The 21,103-nt window shown below is 47.5% G+C and overlaps 1 protein-coding gene across 7 annotated transcripts in view; it reads left to right on the forward strand.

Annotated features, from left to right (window-relative positions):
- The window catches only part of TCF20 (transcription factor 20), a 200,206-nt gene that overhangs the window by 111,315 nt on the left and 67,788 nt on the right, over positions 1–21,103 (forward strand). For all 7 annotated transcript variants that reach the window (XR_006176718.2, XR_010594907.1, XR_010594919.1 and 4 more), the window contains exon 2: positions 7,032–12,674. Coding sequence is in view for 4 of the 7 variants with exons in the window: in XM_005293044.5 (XP_005293101.2) it covers positions 7,068–12,674 (5,607 nt within the window). In the remaining 3 variants the exon portion in view is untranslated. The remainder of the gene's footprint in view (positions 1–7,031; positions 12,675–21,103) is intronic.

The following is a 21,103-nucleotide window of genomic DNA, read 5'->3' on the forward strand; positions in this document are numbered from 1 at the left end:
CTGGCACATGCACATGGGGTAAGGAGAGGAGCTCAGACCTTCTCCTGAAGGCGAGGTCACCCCAGATCCCAGCAAACATCTGGGAATGCTGGAAGAGGTTCGCAGACACCCACAGATCTTGCAGATGCACAGGGACAGGGGCTTTGATTTCTTCTGCCACCCCAACCAATGGGCAAGAGCTAGGGTTGCCAGGAGTCTGTTTTTTGACTGGAATGCCCGGTCAAAAATGGACTCTGGCGGCTCCGGTCAGCACTGCTGACCGGGCCGTTAAAAGTCCATTCAGTGGCACAACGGGCCTAAGGCAGGCTCTCTGCCTGCCCTGACGCCGCATGGCTCCCTAAGCGGCCGACATGTCCCTCTGGCTCCTAGGTGCAGGGGCGGCCAAGGAGGCTCCACACACTGCCCCCGCCCTGAGTGCTGGGAACCATGGCCAATGGGAGCTGCGGGGGCAGCGCCTGCAGGGACATGCTGGCCGCTTCTGGGAGCTGCCTGAGGTAAGCGCTGCCCAGAGCCTGTACCCTGAACTCCCTTCCGCACCCCAATCTCCTGCCCCAGCCTGGTGAAAGTGAGCGAGGGTGGGGGAGAGTGAATGATGGGGGTGTGTGTGGAGTGAGCTAGGGGGTGGGGCCAGGGTGTTCGATTTTCTGCAGTCAAATCCTGGCTCCCTCTTGGGGGACAGGAAGAGGAGCTCAGATGCCCCTCACATGAGGGTGGTGGCAAGGAGAGGGGCTAAAACTTCCTTCCATAAGCAGGGCTCTCATGGATCCTGGTGCATACACAAGAGGGGAGAATGTGGGACTGACAGGTCCCCCCCTGACCTGAGTGCTACCTCTCCTCCCCTTAAATCCCCTAATTCTTCTTTGAGTGCTTGCTCATATCGATTCCAATTAGATGTGTGCATGCCACGTGCACAGTTGTAGGAAAGTTTTTCCCCTAGCAGCACCCGTCGGGTTGGCTGTGGAGCCCCCTGGAGTGGCACCTTTGTGGTGCTCAATATATGACCCTGCTGACCTGGTACCTCCTCAGTTCCTTCTCATCGCCAGTGACGGTCGCTGGAACTGTGGCATGTTGCTTTGCAAGCTGTCCACATTTCCCTAGCTTCTGTTTGGACTTTTTGTATTTTGTAGTTGTTTAGTTCTTGGTTAGTTCTTAGTTGTTATAGTTAGTAGTTAGCTAGCTGTTGGCCTGGGGGGTTTACCCTCTACCCCGACTGAATTCTCCTTGCGGGACTTACGTGCCTAAGTCCCAGTGGTTCAAGCCCTGCAAGTCCTACGAGAAGCCCATCCCAACGGGTGACCCCCCACAGCGCTTGCTTAAAGTGTCTGGGGGAAGCACATCAAGCAGACAAGTGCAGGATTTATAAAGGGTTTCACCCCAGAACAAAAAAGGAGCAAGACTTTCGCCTCAACAGCGCCTTGTGGAGATGGCACTCAGACCGCAACCTTCATCGGCGCTGCAAGGCCCGGTACCGAGCTCATTGGTGCACAGTGCCCCAGCAGCAGTGGTAGAAGCAGCACTGCGGAAGGACTCTGGGAGACACCCATGGCACTGTTGCTCCCCAGCGCCAAAACCAGCAGGATCAACCCGGCATCGGTGCCATTCACCAATGCAGAAGCGGCGGAAGCAGGGGAGAAGTGGATCTCAGACTCAGAGACCCATCCCTTTGGAGCTGGCCAGTGGGGCACGTCCTCGAGAGGTGCACCCAGTGCCGAAGTCTTTGGAGCCGGCACCGTTGACTTCGGCTCTGCAAGGAGTTGAGTCCGGTGCTGTTGGACTCCCCCCGAGCCAGGTCATCAAGGAGGTGGAATTGCCCTCCACCCCGGACACCTTTGAGGCCGCAAGGCACCTCATTGCCATGACAGCACCGCGGTCCCTGGTCCTTTGCGCCAAGCCCCTGGTACTGCATCGTGTGGCACCGTCTCGGGGCAAACTGGTGATGCTCTGTCTCTCAGCACTGCTGCTCCCAATAGTGATGCCGATCCTCGCATCGATCTCTGTTGTGCAGCAGGTCCCGCTCCTGGCACCGGTCAGCGTCCCCGCACAGATCCCAATCTCGACACTGCTCCCCTAGCCTCGCAACACTGCTCATTAATCCAGGTCCACTTGGCACTGCCCTGGCCATCACAGTCCCGGTCCCCATCTTCGGACTTGGAGACAGGGTCTAGATACTCAGAGCGGGACCAGCAGAACAACAAGCCCCAGCGCCTAAGTCAAAGGACGCCAAGCACCTAGATTTATTTGGGCGTAAAGTGTATTCTATAGGGGGGTTGCAACTCAGGATTGCCAACCAGCACACAATTCTGAGTCGAAACAGCTTCAACTCCTTGAACTCGATGCCCAAGTTTAAGGAGCTGGTGCCAACAGAGTCTGGGGAGGAGTTTAGAGCGATAGTGGAGGAGGGCAAGGTGGTGGCACGGACCTCTTTACAGGCCTCACTGGATGCTGCGGACTCAGTGGTGCGCACCTTGTCCTCCCAAATCGCTATGAGGCGTAGCTCATGGCTGCAGGCTTCTGGACTCTTTCCCCCCCTGCCCCCTCCCCAGGTTCAACAGACCATGCAGGATCTGCCTTTTGATGGGGCAGGTCTGTTTGCAGAGCAAACTGACTCTAGGCTGCATAGCCTAAAGGACTCCAGGGCTACCATGAAATCCTTGGGTATGCACACCCCGGCAACCCAACGCAAACATTTCAAGCCTCAGCAGCAGTGCTCCTATCCTCCTCGGCCAAGGCAGGACTTTTATAGGAGAAGGGGCAGGAATGGCAGATGAAAGCCTTCCAACCCCTCGGGCAGGGCCAGGGTCCGACTAAACCATCGTCGGGTTCCAAGGAGTCCTTTTGAAGGTGTGCTCGAGGACGGCGCACCAGCCTCAATTCCGGATCCTTCCCCATCTTTCTTGAATGTCCCACTTCTATCATGCTTGGTCCCAAATAACTTCGGACCGCTGGGTTCTCCATATGGTAGAAGTGGGATATTTTCTCTCCAGTTCTGCTCCTGCCCTCCCTCCCGCCCTCCTTTCCCATCCCTTTTCTCACGAGCAACTCCTTATCCAGGAGGTGCAGGCGCTCCTTGCCATGGACGTGGTGGAGGAGGTTCCTCAGCGGCAAGGGATTCTGTACCTGATACTTCCTAATCCCCAAAGCCAAAGGGGAGGGAGGGGGTCTCGGACCCATTCTAGATTTGCGAGGACTCAACAAGTTCATGGTAAAGTTGAAGTTCTGCATGGTCTCCGTGGGCACAATTATCCCTTCTCTGGATCGGAGAGACTGGTACGCCGCCCTCGACATGAAAGACACGTACTTCCATATAGCTATTCGGCCTGTACACAGGCGATTCCTACTCCTCGTGGTCAACCACAAACATCAATTCACAGTCCTTCCATTTGGCCTCTCAACAGCCCCCCAAGTGTTCACCAAGTGCATGTTGGTTGTGGCCGCTTTCCCGTTGGAGGCAGGTGCAGGTATACCCCTACCTCAATGACTGGCTGCTAAGGGGCCATACCAGGGGGCAGGTGGAGTCTCAAATCCAATTGGTCAGGTCCACATTCGAGAGACTAGGTGTTCTCCTCAACTCAAGGAAGTCAACCTTGGAACCGACCCAAAGAATTGAATTCATTGGGGCCGTGTTGGACTCGGTTCAGGCAAGGACATTTTTGCCAGGGTCCCGATTCCAAGCCATCACAGAGATCGTTCAAGACCTCCAGCAATACCTGACCACTTCAGCATGGGGATGCCTGAGTCTCCTTGGCCACATGGCAGCCTGCACTTACATCACCCGGCACTCCAAATGAAGCTCAGGCCTCTACAGGCTTGGCTCGCTTCAGCCTACCACCTGGGATGCGACAGCCTGAATTCAGTGTTCACAGTGCCGGGACAGGTGCTCGAGTCCCTTCAGTGGTGGCTCAACCCTCAGTCTGTAGGCGAAGGAGTCCCCTTCAACAGCCCTCAGCCCTCCTTGTCCCTGGTAATGGACGCGTCGGCTTTGGGATGGGGTGCGCATTTGGGAGACCGCCAAACGTGGGGCCTTTGGTCACAGGATGAGCTCTTCCTTCATATCAACGTCAAGGAGCTGAGGGCAGTGCGACTAGCATGTCAGATCTTTCAGGCCTGACTACAAGGTCAGTGTGTAGCAGTTCTGATGGACAACACCAGGGCCATGTTTTACATCAAGAAGCAGAGTGGAGCCCGGTCCTCTCCCCTATGTTGGGAAGCCCTCCGGCTGTGGGAGTTCTGCATAGCCCACTCCATTCACCTGGAAGCATCCTATCTACCAGGAGTTCAGAATGCACTGGCGGACCACCTCAGCAGGTCCTTCTGCAATCACGTGTGGCCAGATGTCCTGGCATGGAGGACCATGTAAGTAAACACTGCCATGTGGCCCACAGGCACAGGCAGACCTTGGCTGTAGTCAGAAGGAACACAGAGACTTCTGCAATGAGGTTCGCTATCGTGTGGAACCTTTCCAGCTGCAGGACGCTCTGACGCAGATAGAGTTGAGGACCGCTCCAATGAACTCTATCCTCTGCACTGGCACCAACGTCAACCACAGCAGGCCCAGAGAGCAGCACGTGGCTTGAAGTACCGCAACATCCCTTCAAACTTGAGACCTGGAGCCACGCTTGATGAGCCAGTCATCGAGGTACAGGTAGATCTGGATACTTCAGTGCCTGAGGTAAGCCGCCACCACCAACATGCACTTGGTAAACACCCTCGGTGCTGTCGCCAGGCCGAACAGGAGGACGGTAAATTGGTAGTGGTGGGGCCCCACCATAAACCAGAGGAAGCATCTGTGTCCTTGAAAGATCGCTATGTGGAAGTATGCATCCTTCTAGTTGAGGGTAGCATACCTGTCTCCCGGATCCAGAGAGGGGATAATAGAAGCCAGAGAGACCACTTTAGCTTCTATAGGTACTTGTTGAAGTCTCCTTAGGCGCCGATTCTGCGGGGCTGGAGTGGTGCAAGCACACACGGGGCAGAGGGGAAGTCGGTGCCTATCGAGGTCTCGCAGGTCCAGGATAGTCCGTATACCGCCCTTGGCCTTTGGGATTAAAAAGTACCGGGAATAGAACCCTTTGTTCTTACACTCGAGAGGAACTTCTTCCACCACACCCAGCTGTAGTAATTCCTTTAACTTGGGGAGGGGCCAGGGAGGGGCCACTGACAGGAGATGTCCTGTTTCTCAAGCCTGATCTACACTAAAGAGTTAAGTTGATGTAAGGTAGTCAACCTAATTGTGTAAGCGTCTACACTACAAAGTTCCTCCTGCTGATTTAATTTGCCAGCTATGCCAAGCTTCACCTTTGCGAGAGGCATAGCACTTGGGTCGATGTACACCTCTACCCTAATATAATGCTGTCTTATCGCGTTATAGGTGAAACCGCATTATATTGAACTTGCTTTGATCGCTGGAGTGCGCAGCCCTGCCCCCCGGAGCACCGCTTTACCACGTTATATCCGAATTCATGTTATATTGGGTCGCGTTATATCGGGGTAGAGGTGTAGTTAGTTGATGTAGTGTTAGTATAGACACTGCATTGCTTATGTTGCCTGTTGCTGCCTTTGATGGCCGGAGACCCAGGCTGGTGGGGCTCTGTCCATCAATGCCTCACTCAACTCAGTGCAAGTGCTCATGGGGGGGGACATGCACCACCGACAGAAGGAGCATAATGTGGACACAAACAGCTGATTTAATTACTGCAGTGCCTGTAGGTTGACCCAACTTAAATCATTTAATTGTTGTAGTGTAGACATGCCCTTCATTTCCTTTGTGTCTGTGTGCCTTACTCTAAAGCCTGAGGATGGGTTGGATAAGTTTGTCTCCATGTTGCCTCCCCCATTTGCGCACTGGTGGAGGGTAGCTAGGATGTCAGAAGCAATAGGCCCTTATGTAGATTGCATGTTCATTTTTAATTCTGAAAAGGACAATACACACAAACTTGTTCAGCTAGCAACAAATGTCAGGCTTCTGCTGAAATATAAGACTGAATTCCATACCAGTTCTGCGGTTAGATCTCATGACTCCTTCTCAAGGACTGAGAGATGAATACTGAGATATATAGGGAAACTTCCTTGAAATGTAACTTCATGGGATGGTGATGTGAATATAGGTGGTTTATACCAGGTATTTAAGAAGTATATTTTTGGCTTTTTAAAAAAATGGTCTGTTAACTTTATCCAAGCCAATATAAAACATCTTTTTCTTGGTATGCGGTGAAGCTGTAGGCTGCTGCTCAAGTAGAGGTGGATAGCTGCAGTCTACCTGGACGTGACTTTCCATCTATTAGAACCAAGCAAGCTTTGGCTGGGAGTCTAGGTTGGGGAATACAGTTATTTTCTTGGAGTGCTGCTTCTCATTCATGCGTCATCATAGGGATGCTTGGGTATAGTGAACAGAGATGTATTTGGGTGAGTTGTTGACTGTTCCTCTGCAGTTTCCCAGATAATTTTGATTTTAGGGCCCTTTTTGATCTTATCTCATTTACATCTGGACTGACTTCTAACAGAGGATGTTTGGAGGGAGGCTTCTGGGTCTCCGGATATTTTTTCTTACTATAGGTCTCAATAATTTAAGATAATTTATATAATTTTTGCCATTAGTTCAGACTTCCACAATAGTAACAAAATACAGTTACTCCACTCTGAGCGTCTCCTGGCCTGTAGGGGATAATTTAGGGGTGGGAGTCAGTGTTACTGAAATAGGAGTCGTTCTCCCACTTGAATTGGTTTAGCGAAATGTTTAGCCCTTCTGGGGGGCACAACCCAATTGCTGACAGTTGGAAGGAGCCTTTATAAAATGCATTAATGTTGGAATGCTGCTGTAACTGCGTAGGGAGTGATGAACACTTTTGACTTCTCAGCACAAATGGGAATCCTGTTTCCTCAGTTACCGGGGTGGCTAAGGTGTTAAGCATTAATAGAGCTGGATGGTAGGAGAGGTGTTAAATTTGAATTACTGCTAAATATTATAGTTTAATTTTACTGATGATATGACTGGGAGACGTAAATTTGCTAACTTTTTTTCCCTTTTTTTCCAGGAGGGCTATCGAGGGGTCACTCTGGTGCTGAACAGCATGCAGTCCTTTCGGGAGCAAAGCAGTTACCACGGAAACCAGCAGAGCTACCCACAGGAAGTGCACGGGGCATCCCGGCTAGAAGAATTTAGCCCCCGTCAGCAGACCCAGATGTTCCAGAGCTTTGGAGGAGGTGCTGGCAGTGGGCGCCGGGGAGCAACAGGAGCATCTGCAGCAATGGCTGGTGAGAGCTCTGGGCACCAGAGCTACCAAGGTTTTAGAAAAGAAGCAGGAGAGTTTTACTACATGGCCTCCAACAAGGATACAGTGGCAGCAGGTGGGCAGCAGCCACCTCAGCGCAGGCCGTCTGGACCAGTGCAGAGCTATGGGCCACCCCAAGGAAGCAATTTTGGGAGCCAGTACGGGAGCGAGGGACATGTGGGCCAGTTCCAAACACAGCATTCAGCCCTTGGAGGTGTATCTCACTATCAGCAGGATTATACTGGTCCCTTCTCTCCAGGGAGTGCCCAGTATCAGCAGCAGGCTTCCAGCCAGCAGCAGCAGGTGCAACAGCTGAGACAGCAGCTCTATCAATCCCATCAGCCTTTACCACAGGCATCCAGCCAGCCTGCGTCTAGCACCTCCCACTTGCAGCCAATGCAGCGTCCATCTGCCCTGCCTTCCTCTGCTTCTGGGTACCAGTTACGAGTGGGTCAATTCAGCCAACACTATCAACCCCCTGCTTCTTCCTCTTCCTCTTTCCCCTCCCCACAGCGTTTTGGGCAGTCTGGGCAGAACTATGATGGCAGTTACAGTGTGAATTCTGGTTCACAGTATGAAAGCCATGCTGTAGGTTCTAATTCACAGGGATATGGGACTCAATCTAATTACAACTTTCAGACTCAGCCAATAAAAAGTTTTGACCAGTCTAAGATGCCCCAGGGTGGGCAGCAGGGGCAGCAGCAACAGCACCCCTCACAGCATGTAATGCAGTACTCAAATGCTGCCACCAAGCTATCTCTTCAAAGTCAAGTGGGACAGTACAGCCAAGCTGAAGTCCCTGTGAGATCACCCATGCAGTTCCATCAGAACTTCAGTCCTATATCCAACCCATCTCCAGCTGCCTCAGTGGTCCAGTCTCCAAGCTGCAGCTCTACCCCATCACCCCTCATGCCAAGTGGGGAAAACCTCCAGTGTGGGCAAGGCAATATGTCGATAGGCTCTAGAAATCGAATTTTACAGATGATGCCTCAGCTTAGCCCAACACCATCCATGATGCCGAGCCCCAATGCTCATGGTGGAGGATTCAAGGGATTTGGGCTGGAAGGACTTCAGGAGAAGAGACTTACAGATCCAGGGCTGAGCAGCCTAAGTGCTTTAAGCTCTCAAGTGGCCAACCTTCCTAACACAGTCCAGCACATGTTACTTTCAGATGCCTTGGCACCTCAGAAAAAAAGTTCCAAAAGGTCATCGTCGTCTAAAAAAGCTGACAGTTGCACCAACTCAGAAGGCTCCTCCCAAGCAGAGGAGCAGCTTAAGTCTCCCCTGGCAGAGTCCCTCGATGGCGGCTGCTCTAGCAGTTCAGAGGACCATGGAGAGAGGGTCAGACAACTGAGTGGCCAGAGCACTAGTTCTGACACTATCTACAATCGGGGTAACTTAGAGAGATCCAACTTGTCACCAGCACAAGGCTCTCAGAATGAGCCAGCCAAACTCAGTACCAGCCCTACAGTTAGGGAAGATGTGGGTTCCCCGGGTGAAAAGGAAGTCCTGATAGCAGTGGATGCCACCCCAAAAGTGAACGAAAAGACAGTTGGGGTGATAGTCTCTCGGGAGGCCATGACAGGCCGAGTAGAAAAATCAGGCGGGCAGGATAAATCCTCACAAGACGATGCTCCTCCAGCTACCCAAGCGCCTCCTGGTGCCAGTGGAATAAAAGAAACTGGGCAGGTGTTACCACAGTCAGAGCCTCAAGGAGGGAGCAAAGGGAGTAAGAGTGGGGAAAACAATACTAACCACAATGGAGAGGGAAACAGCCAGCCTGGCCATGCAATCATTGGCTCAAGTTTTCCTGGCAGAACAGAACCTTCCAAATCGCCTGGCAGTTTGAGGTACAGCTATAAGGACAACCTTGGGGCTGGCATGCAGAGAAATATTGGTGGCTTTCCTCAGTATCCTTCAGAAAAAGGGGATTTTCCAGGGCATAGTGAGCGAAAGGGCAGGAATGAGAAGTTTCCCAGTCTTCTGCAGGAGGTCTTGCAGGGTTATCACCACCACCCAGACAGAAGATATGCTAGGAATGCACAAGAACATCCAGGCATGGCTGGAAGCCTGGAAGGAGCCATGAGGCCCAACATTCTAATTAGTCAAACCAATGAATTAACCAATAGGAGTCTCCTAAATAAAAGCATAGGGTCTCTCCTGGAAAGTCCTCACTGGGGCCCCTGGGATAGGAAATCCAGTGGCACAGCTCCGGAGATAAAACAGATCAATCTGGCTGACTATCCTATCCCTAGAAAGTTTGAGATAGAGTCACAGTCTTCAGCCCATGAAGGGGGAACACTCTCAGAGAGAAGATCCGTGATCTGTGACATATCTCCATTAAGGCAGCTTGTCAGAGATCCTGGGCCTCACCCAATGGGTCACATAGGTGCTGAGGCCAGAAGTGGGAGGAGTGAACGTCTCACTCCTGGTTTAGGCCAGTCAGTCATCCTCCCTGGTGGCCTGGTGTCCATGGAAACCAAGTTGAAGTCTCATAGTGGGCAAATAAAAGAGGAAGATTTTGAACAGGCCAAGACCTCAGTCAATCTCAACAGTAAAAAATCAGGAGACCATTGTCATCCTGCCAATGTTAAGCATGAGTCTTTCCGAGGCAGTGCCAACCCTGGAGCTGCAGCCCCTGATTCTACTCCAGACTACGTCTCCCAGCAGGACAGCAGATCAACACAGCTAAGACGAGCACCTGGAAGAATGGGAAGCAGCAGAGAGGGCATGAGGGGTAAATCACCTTCTCAATATCAGGATCTGGCTGACAAACTGAAGATGTCACCAGGCAGGAGCAGAGGCCCAGGAACGGACTTCCACCACATGAATCCACACATGACACTGTCTGAGAGGGTCAGCAGGGGTTCTTTGCATTCTCCCTTCCCTCAGAACTCTGAAGGCTCATCTTTGGCTTCGGCATATCACACAAACACTAGGTCTCATGCTTTTGGTGACCCTAACCAAAGTTTGAATTCCCAGTATCATTACAAAAGGCAGATATACCACCAGCAGCAAGAAGAATACAAAGATTGGAGCAGCAGTTCTGCACAGGGTGTGATTGCTGCAGCTCAGCACAGGCAGGAAGGGGCAAGGAAGAGTCCAAGACAACAGCAGTTCCTTGAGAGAGTAAGGAGTCCCTTGAAAAATGACAAGGAAGCAATGATGTACATCCAGGCTAGCTCTTACCATGATACTGGAAGCCAAGAAGCTGGGCGCTGTCTCATAGGGAGTGATGGTACACAAAACAAATGCACCGAATTAAAACATGGTGTCCAGAAGATGCAGCAACAGGAATCTGGTTGGGATCTCTCCCGACAGATCTCTCCTGCCAAGAACAGTGGGCCTCTAGGAGCAACCAATCAGAAAAGGTTTTGCTCTCAAGATAGTGATGGGCATAGGCGGGAGGAATCTGCGGATTTGCCCAAACCTAGTAATGCGATGCTGAGGCTCCCTAGCCAAGAAGACCAGTCTCCTCAAAACCCCTTAATTATGAGGAGGAGGGTCCGTTCTTTCATTTCTCCTATTCCCAGCAAAAGACAGTCGCAGGATATGAAGAACAGTGGCACAGAAGATAAAGGGCGACTGCTTCTCCCCTCAAAGGAAGGAACTGACAAAGCATTCAACTCCTATGCACATTCATCTCTAAGCCAAGATGCTGGCAAGCCACTCCCAAAGGGAGACTCCTCCAAGGATCTCCAAAGTCCTGACAACAGGAATTGCCCTGCTGTTTCCCTCACAAGCCCGGCTAAGACCAAAATATTGCCGCCACGGAAGGGGCGGGGATTGAAACTGGAAGCTATTGTTCAAAAGATTACATCCCCCAACATCAGGAGAAGTGTTTCCTCCAACAGTGCTGAAACTGGTGCAGATGCAGTCACCCTTGACGACATCCTGTCCCTCAAATGTGGACCACCTGAAGGTGGGAGTTTGGTAAGTCATGGACCAGAGACAGAAAAGAGAAAAGGGGAGACTGTGTCAGATCCAGTGGGGCAAGTGAGCCAGGAATTGACTAGTGAAACATCTCTGCCAAGATCTTCAGAAGAGTGGCACAGCAGTGGGGATGACAAAGTCAAGAAGGAGACGCCTGAAGTTGCTAGTGTCAGTAAAGAGGTATCTGGGGCCAATGTTGCCACACCACCTTCACAGAAGTCTGGTAGTCAAGGACGATTAGATGGATCCTTAAGTGGAGCTGGAACTCTGATGTTTCCTGACTCAAAAACAGTTTCTCCTTCCAGTATGTTGATTTCTGAACCAAACCCAAAGTCTGAAGAAAAAGATGGAGATATGACAAATATTTCACCTAAGCCAGATGGCTTCCCTCCAAAGGGATACTTCCCCTCTGGAAAGAAAAAAGGGAGGCCTATTGGTAGCGTAAACAAGCAGAAGAAGCAGCAGCAGCAGCAGCCGCCACCACCACCACCTCCTCCACCAGTGCCACTACCACCACAGCCATCAGAAGGGACAAGAGGTGGAGAACCAAAACCTAAGAGACAAAGGAGGGAGAGGAGGAAACCTGCAGCACAACCACGAAAGCGGAAAACTAGACGGGCCACTCCAATTGTGGAACCTCAAGAACCAGAGATCAAGCTGAAGTATGCCACCCAGTCGCTGGATAAAACTGACACCAAGAACAAGTCCTTTTTCCCGTACATTCATGTGATAAACAAGTGTGAGATAGGCGCTGTGTGCACAATCATCAATGCAGAGGAAGAAGAGCAGAACAAGTTGGTGAGGGGCCGAAAGGGACAAAGGTCACTGACACCCCCTCCTAGCAACACTGAGAGCAAAGTTCTGCCCACCTCAACTTTCATGCTGCAGGGCCCCGTGATAACTGAGTCTTCTGTCTTGGGGCATCTGGTTTGCTGCCTGTGTGGAAAGTGGGCCAGTTACCGCAACATGGGAGACCTCTTTGGGCCTTTCTATCCCCAGGATTATGCAGCTACGCTGCCCAAAAACCCGCCTCCCAAGAGGGCCTCAGAAATGCAAAGCAAGGTCAAGGTACGACACAAAAGTGCTTCTAATGGCTCCAAGACCGATACAGAAGAGGAAGAAGAACAGCAACAACAGAAAGAACAGAGAAGCCTGGCTGCCCACCCCCGCTTTAAGAGGCGGCATCGCTCTGAGGATTGTGGTGGGGCCTCTCGGTCACTTTCAAGGGGAGCTGCTTGTAAGAAAGCAACCACTGAGGGTGGCAGTGGCAGTGAAAAGACTCCCTTGGACTTAAAAGCCCCCATGCCCACTTCAGAAGGTGGCCCTGAGCTGGAATTACAAATTCCTGAACTACCTCTTGACAGCAATGAATTTTGGGTCCACGAGGGTTGTATTCTCTGGGCCAATGGAATCTACCTGGTGTGTGGCAGGCTCTATGGGCTGCAGGAAGCTGTGGAAATAGCAAGAGAGATGGTGAGTACCAGAATTTACTATGTATTGATGGATGAAAGGTTTTTCCTTTTGCAACCATAGAATTTTTCCTTCCCTGTAATATCCTTTTTTTCTTTCTGCTATACCTCAAGCATCCATGTTTCCTCTATATAAATCTTCAGTAGTTCCCTTTTGATAAAGGGTAAAAATCCTACTTTAGGTGGTCACCTAGTGAAATTTAGTTTGGGCTGAGATTTTTAAAGCCACCTGAAGGATTTCGATGCTCTAGTACCTATTAATTTTAATGAGAATTAGTTGTCTGAGGGATTTGTATATCCATGAAGATCTCAGCCTTGTTCTTTATCCAGTTTCTATTAAATACTGATTCATATCCTACAACCACAAAAGTGTAGGTGTGGCCTTTGTAGTAGGGAGGCCATTTAGACTAGCTAGTGGTGCTGCAAGCCTGGATCAAGGTGTATTGTGTGTGTTGATGAGCTTCAAAAAGAGTACTGTCTAGTCCTTATTGGCCAGAAAGATAGTTGCCAGGATGTGAGGACTTGGGGATGTCTATATAGATTCCCAGGCCAGAAAGAGCCATTGTGATCATCTTGCTTGACCTCATGTGTAACACAGGCCATAGATCTTCTTTGAAATAATTCCGAAAGTATATCTTTTTAGAAAAACATCCAATCTTGATTTAAAATCTGCCAGTGATGGAGAATCCACCAAGAACTTGGATAAACTGTTCCAGTGGTTAATTACTCTCACTGTTAAAACTTATGCCTTATTGCCAGTCTGAATTTGTCTGTCTTCAACTTCCAGCCACTGGATTGTGTTATAGCTTTCTCTGCTAAATCGAAGAGCCTGTTATTTAATAACTGTTCCCCAGGTAGGTACTTAAGGACTATAATCAAGTTCCCCCATAACCTTTTCTTTCTTAAGCTAAACAGATTCAGCTCCTTATGTCTGTCTTTACAGGGCATGTTTTCTAATCCTTTAATCATTCTTGTGGTTCTTCTCTGAACCCTCTTCAATTTATCAACATCCTTCTTGAATTATGAACACCAGAACTGGACACACTATTCCAGAAGTGGTCGTACCAGTGCCAAATACAGAGGCGAAATAACCTTTCTACTCCTACTCAAGATTCGTCTGTTTATGCATCCAAGGATTACAGTAGCCCTTTTAGCCACAGCGTCACACTGGGAGCTCATGTTCAGCTGATTATCCACCCCGACCCCCAGTTCTCTTTCAGAGTCACTGCTTCCCTCAGTATTCACCCATCCTGTAAGTATGGCCTGCATTTTTTGCTCCTAGATGTATACATTTACATTTAGTTATATTAAAGCATGCATTGTTTGCTTGCACCCAGTTTACCAAGCAATCAAGATCACTCTGAATCAGTGACCTGAACTCTTCATTATTTATCACTCCCCCAATTTTGCATCGTCTGCAAACTATCATTGATTATTTTGTTTTCTTCCAAGTCATTGATACAAATGTTAAATAGCATAGGGCCAAGAACCAATCCCTGCAGGACTCCATTAGAAACATATCTGCTCGATGATGATTCCTCAATTACATTTAGAGACGGATCAGCCAGTTTTTAATCCATTTAGTGCGTGTCATGTTAATTGTATATCATTCTAATTTTTAATCAAAATGTTATGTGGTACCAAGTTAAATGCCTGACAGAAGTCTAAGTATATTACATCAGTACTATTACCTTTATCAACCAAACTTGTAATCTCATCTAAAAAGAGTACCAAGTTAGTTTGGCAGGATCTATTTTCCATAAACCCTTGTTGAGTGACATTTAATTATATTACTCTCCTTTAATTCTTTATTAATGGAGTCCCATATTATCCACTCCATTATTTTGCCTGGAATAGATGTTAGACTGATAGTCCTATAATTACCTGGGTCATCCCATTTACCCTTTATAATATTGGCACAACATTAGCTTTCTTCCATTCTTCTGAACTTTCCTGGTGCTCTAAAATTTATTGAAAATCAATGTTAACTGTCCAGGAGCTCCTCAGCCCGCTCTTTTAAAACTCTCAGATACAAGTTATCTGGACCTGCTGACTTCAAAAAATGTCTAACTTTAGTAGCTGCTATTTCACATCCATCTGCGATACTGAAAGTGTTCTCATCTAATTATGAGACTATATCATCTGTTTTTTTCCAAATATAAAACAAATACTTATTGAACACTTCTGCCTTTTCTTCATTATTATTATTGATTCTACCGTTTCCATATAGCAATGGGCCAGTGCCATTGTCAGGATTCTTTTTTTCCTAATATACTTAAAAACTCCTTATTGTCCTTAACTCTGCTGACTATAGATTTCTGTGTTCCTTTGCTTTCCTTAGCAATTGTCTTCAATTCCTAATTTGTTATTTATATTTATTAATCTCAACTTCCCTTTCTTCCATATGTCATGTTTTTTTTTTGTTTTTTGTTTTTGTTTTTTTTTGTTTTTTTTTAATAGCTGCCTTCCCTTCCCCTCTAAATCAGGTCAGATTTTAATCATCATGGGCTTCCTCCATTGTGGCTCGTTGGACATATAGTAAATTCTCAGTTATTCGCTTTTTTTCTGAGTTGGTTCTTCCTCCCAGCTGCTTTGGCTCATAATTGTTTTCAGCTTTGTGAAATTGGCCCTTTTAAAACACCCAAGAGTGTGTGTGTGTGTGTGTGTGTGTGTATATATATATATATATATATATATATATATATAATATATATATTTTACATATTACTGGTTTGGACTTTTATTCTGCTTGCACAATATAAATGTCAGATACCTAAACTGTCATTAATTTTTAGTTTTGCAATCAGTTCCTCTTGAGGAGGTCTAATATAGAATTCTCCTATGTTGGTTGCAACACTTTTAAAGTTAGGAAATTGTCATCTAGAATATTTAGAGTTCCAAGGATGTCTTAGTAGTGACAGCATGAGACCTCCAGCATGTCATTCAAATTGAAGTCCCTCATGATCATGCAGCTTTTTTTCCTATGTATTTATAGGTAGGTGTGTAAAGTGTTGGTCATTCTGTTCCCTAGCATGATTTGGTGGTATGTAGCAGACACCAGCATTAAACCCCCAGTTTGTGCTTTATCTGTTAGGGTGCTGAACCATAGGCATTCAAGGTCATTTTCTTCTGAGTTATCAGTGACTCGGAAACAGGTAATGTCCATTTTGATATAAAGTGCCACTTCCCCTCCCCTTTTGTCCACTCAATCATTCCTAAATAGGTTATAACAATAGATTATCAACATTCCAATTGTGTGACTCATCCCACCAGCTTTCAGTAATACCAGCTATATTGAATTTATGCTCATAAATGAGCAATTCTAATTCTTCTTGTTTGCTACCCAGGCTCCTAGTATTGGTGTATAGGCAATTAAAGAATTTATCTTCATGTCCTTTGGATCCTTAATTAATTTGGTTCTCAGTATCTGTATTCTTTGCTAAATGAGTGCTCAAATCTTTCCTAATTTTTACCTTCCCCTTTTATTAGTTTGACGCCTGCCTGACTCTTCCAGCGAGTCTGCCCCAAGGAGATTGGTTTCCCTTATACTGAGGTGGAGACCATTCAAACTGTGCTGTCTCCTCTGATCACAAAAGGTGGACCAATGTTCCACAAAACAAAAGCACTCAAACCTACTTCACTTAGCTCTAACCACTAGTTAACTTCCAGAATCTTCTGCCTTCTGTCTTCCTTCACTCATGGGACACGAAGGATCACAGAGAAAATTGCTTGGACGTTCTTCAGCATGCTTCCAAGTTCCCTGAAGTAATCTTTTATCTGTTGGATATCCTGCAACGCTATGCCATTAGTGCAGATATGAACCATCGCAAATAGATTTTTGCCTGTTGACTTCAGAAACCTGTCCAATCTTAAAGTGGTGTCTTATGTCTTGGCTCTGGGAAGGGTGTAGCATGCCAGTTCTAGGAAAAACAAGTTACAGGATCCCCTGGTTGTAGATAATGATGTGTATTGCTAGGAGTGGGAGGTTGACACTTGAAACAACTGGAATTGCAGTAGTACAGGGGCAGGCTTCCCTCCTCCTTCATACCCGTCACGATTCTCAAAACTTTTTCATATCTCCCTCCATCCAGGTCCTGGCTCTTGCAGAGACCTGGGTCCTTTTGGCTGACACTGCCTCTGCAGCTACCTTCTGTTATGGAGGCCTCTCCTTTCCTCAGGCCATGTCTAATGCTATGGGGACTATACCAGAATAACTATGGCTCTGTACATATGCTGGTATTACCCTGTATTCTAAACACAGCCCACACCAATGGAAGGGGTTTTTCCATCAGTGTAGGAACACTGTCTCCTTGAGTGATGGTAGCTAGGTCGATGGAAGCATCTATGCTGGAGGTTTGATTGGCAAAGCTATGTTTCTGTGGGGTGAGGATTTTCCATACCTCTGAGTACCATAGCTATGCTGACCTAAATTTTAAGTTTAGACCAGGCTTTATTCCTTTGACCCTGAATCAGACCATTGCAGAGGAGGCTGTGGATGTTGGGCTTCTTTCTCATTCCTGCTGTGTCCAACTCCACCCTGCTCCTTCCCATTCTTTTTATTCTTTTGAATAATACTACCTCTGACTCTCATTTCCACTTCCCTCCTTGTTGCTATCATCTACTGTCCACCCAACTCTTTCCCAGTCAGACTTCCTCTCTGATTTTGACTCTTGGCTGTCTCTCTCATCTGCTCTTTACAATCTCCCACTCTCTCGTCCTGGGTGACTGACCCCTACTTCCATGTTGATAACTACTCAACCCTTTTCCTTGCCCTCACCTCCTTTCATTCAGCCTGCAGCCCTGGTTCAGCTCTCCCGCTCATCAAAAGGGCTGTTCACTGGACTTCGTCTTCACTAAGCACTGCATGCTCGTGTGCATGCACACTCTCTCTCTCTTTATTGCTGAATTCCCCCTCTGATCCCTTTCAGTATCGCCCAAGTGCCCCACCCATATCCCTTGTCACTTGGCTTTTCTGTGACTTCTAGTTCATGAGCATTGGTGACTTCTCATCTGCTTTGAGCTATCTCCTACCTACCCTCTCTTCCCTTTCTTCTACTGATACGGTGGCTGATTCTCTATGCTTCATTCTCCTCTGTTCTTTACTCTTTTGCTCTCTCTCCCATTGTAAGGTCCACCCTGCCATCTTCCAGTCCTGTCTGACTCCCAGCATCACACTGCGATGGATGTCTGAGAAATCCCATGACTAGGCTGTCTTCCTCCACTACAGGTTCCTTTTCTGCTTCTGTTCTGCCATCATCTTAGCTAAACAACTCTACTTCTTCACCTTAATTGAATGCCACACCTGCAGTCCCAGCCACCTTTGTTTTGCTCTTCAAGTTTCCCATCTCCCGCCTTCCCTTATCTCTCTGCACAGGATTTCGCTGATTTCTTCTGGATATATATTTGACAAAATACATTGTGATTTTTTTCCCCCTCCTCTCAGCTGTGCTGCCTTCCCTGCCTACAACTCTCTCTCCTTTGTCACAGTCCCAGAAGTTTCTCATCTGTTCTTCTCCTTTAACCCCTCCACTTGCTCCAATGATCCTTTCCCATCCTATCTCCTGATCTTCCACTCACTGACTTTCATCCCTCTCCCTTACTCTTCCCTTTTAACATCTGATCTCTGGTTCTTCTCCTTCACAATACAAGCATGCTTTAGTCTCTCCCATCTTAAAAAAACCACTCTTGATCCACTTGCATCTCCAACTACCTCCCCATCATTTCTAAGTCTGCTGAACGTGCTGTCCTACAGTTGCTATCTGGAGTTCCTCTCCTCCAGTTATTTTCTAAACCTCTCCAACTGGTCTGCGCCTTGCACTCCACTGAAACCGCTCTTGCGAAAGTTTATAATCCCTTTTTAGCCAAAGCTCAGAACTAGTACTCTATCAGTCTCCTTGACCTCTCAGATGACTTTGATATTCCCTACCATGCTCTTTTTTTTGAAATCTTGTCCTCCCTTGGCTTCTGTGATTGTCCTCTCCTGGCTCTCCTCCTACCTCTCTCATTGCTCCTTCAGTGGATCCTTTTTCATCCCCCTTCCAACTTTGTGGAGGCTCCACAGGACCTGTCTTTGGTCCCTGTGATGGGTTGGAACCCCCCTGGTCCGAGATGTCACTTGATGAGCTGGGGTCCCACTGGTTCCGCCCATTCCACCAGCCTGGGTTTCCTCACCCTGTCCTAGTGGTGCCAGTCCCTCAAGCCTTCTTCAGCGTGCGCGCACACACCCACACCCCAGCTGGACACAGAGACACTATCAGTTCTGCATGGGAGAAATCTGCTCAGGGATTCACCCAGCATTCATGTGCACACCTTCTTTGAGGAGTAAACCCAAAATAATATTGTCTTGTGCAGATCTTTCTATACAGCGCAGTGCAAGCTCATAAAAATTCGCACTCTCCCATGGGTGGAGAGGGATATCCACAGCTTTTTGCCCCCCCCAGATATGAATTGCACAAACAGGGTTTTGAACTGAGCAAGAAATAAGTTGATTAACTACAGAAAGTAAATTTTAGGTGATTGTAAGGGATAGCAAACAGAACAAAGCAGATTACTGAGCAAATAAAACAAAACATGCAAACTAAGCTTAATACACTCAAGAAACAAGTTACAAAATGTAATTTCTCACCCTAAATGTTGTTTTAGGCAAGTTGCAGAGTTTCTGTAGCTTAGAGTTCCAGTTATTTCTCTTTATAGACTGGACCCCTGTCTCAGCGTGGACTCAACCCTGCCTTTTCCTTCAGGTGTTTTTAGCAGTCTTCCTTCCTGGGCAGGCAATGGAGGAGAGTCCTGATTGCCTTCCTTCCCAGACTTAAGTAGGATTTACATAAGACAGGAACCCTTTGTTTCCAATGGAAAAATACCAGCAGTGTCCAAAGTGGTACTCTGTACCAGGTGACATCAGATGACCCTACAGTGTCAAAGCAACATCCCAGGAAGCTTCTCAGGAAGGTGGGAGATTAGTGTCTTCAAAGTTCTATTGTCCTTCTTAATGGCCCAATCCAGGCTGGTTGCCTACTATCTGGTGGGCATTCCCCCAAATACACACCCAGTTGCAATTGTTATATAGTCAATATTCCTAACTTCAGATACAGAAATGTTACAGGCATATAAATACATTCAGTAGGTCGTAACCTTTCCAATGATATCTCACATGACCCATCTTGCATAAAACATACCTTAGTTATGCCATATTCATTTCATATAACAATATTTCTATGAAAAATATGGGGTGTAGCATCACAGTCCCCATCTCTTCTCTTCTTTCTCCCTCTCTACATGTTATCTCTGGGTAATATAATCCACAAACACAACTACTACCATCACTATGCTGATTACTTAGAACTAAATCAGTCTCGTATCCAGATAAAATCTTGTTCTGTCTGGCCTCTTCTCATGGATGTCTAGCCATCAGTTCAAGCTCAATGTGGCTAAAACAGAGCTCCTAATTCCCTGCTACCTCCTTTCTCTGTTACTGTCCACCTGGCCCTCAGTTCTGTAGCTGGAATGTGATCTTCAACTCAGACCTCTCAGTAGGTCCTCACATTCAGGCTATGTCTAAATCTTGCTGATTTCTTCTGCATAACATCTTGAACATATGACCTTTCCTATTCACAGCTAAATCTCTCATCTAGGCTCTCCTTATCTCGCATCTTGACTACTGCAACATCATTTTCTCTGGCTTTGACAAATGCATTATTGCCCCATAGGCATTCAGAATGCTGCTGCAAAGGTTCTTTTTCTAGCCCATCACTTTGCATCCCTTCACTGGTTCCCTCTTCTCTTTCACATCAAACAATAAACTGCTCACTTTCAAGGCCTCCTCTTCACAACGTATTCCCATGCTACTGATCATCCCTCCTTCACAATAAAAATGTGGACTCCTACATCAGATTGGTCTAAGATTCAAGTCTCCAGTTTCCTCTTAAGGGTTTTGGTTTTTTTTCCTCAAACAAGCACCTTTGTGCTGTATTCCGTGCTCCCCCTCATGCTTGAGAGTTGCTCCCTGTAAACATCTGCAAAGTTACCTCATTATCCTCCTCAAAACTCTCCTCTAAACTCTCTTTCACTGTGATGCCTACAGAAAACATGACAACGGTTGGGCTGCTGGTGTGCTAAAACTGCTGCCTATCATGCTGACCAATATTGTCTCATTGTTTCCATGTAGAGTCAGAGTTTAAGGGCAGAAGGTGCCACTAGATCATCTAGTCAGGTGATACTCAGGCCTCAGTGGTTCAGGAGCCAAATTTGCGTTTCGCATTACCCAAAAGAACCATAGTAGTATGAATTCATTGTTTCATTCATTCTCTCTCTCTCTCTCTCTAACATAGTAAAAGCATCCTGATTGGTTAATAATTAAATCACGCAGTGTTTTAATATCATGTGCTGCAAAGAGCTGCAGGAGACGCATTAAAAAGCCACTTGCAGCTCTGGAGC

Source organism: Chrysemys picta, chromosome 1, assembly GCF_011386835.1.
Source record: "Chrysemys picta bellii isolate R12L10 chromosome 1, ASM1138683v2, whole genome shotgun sequence".
NCBI lineage: Eukaryota > Metazoa > Chordata > Testudines > Emydidae > Chrysemys > Chrysemys picta.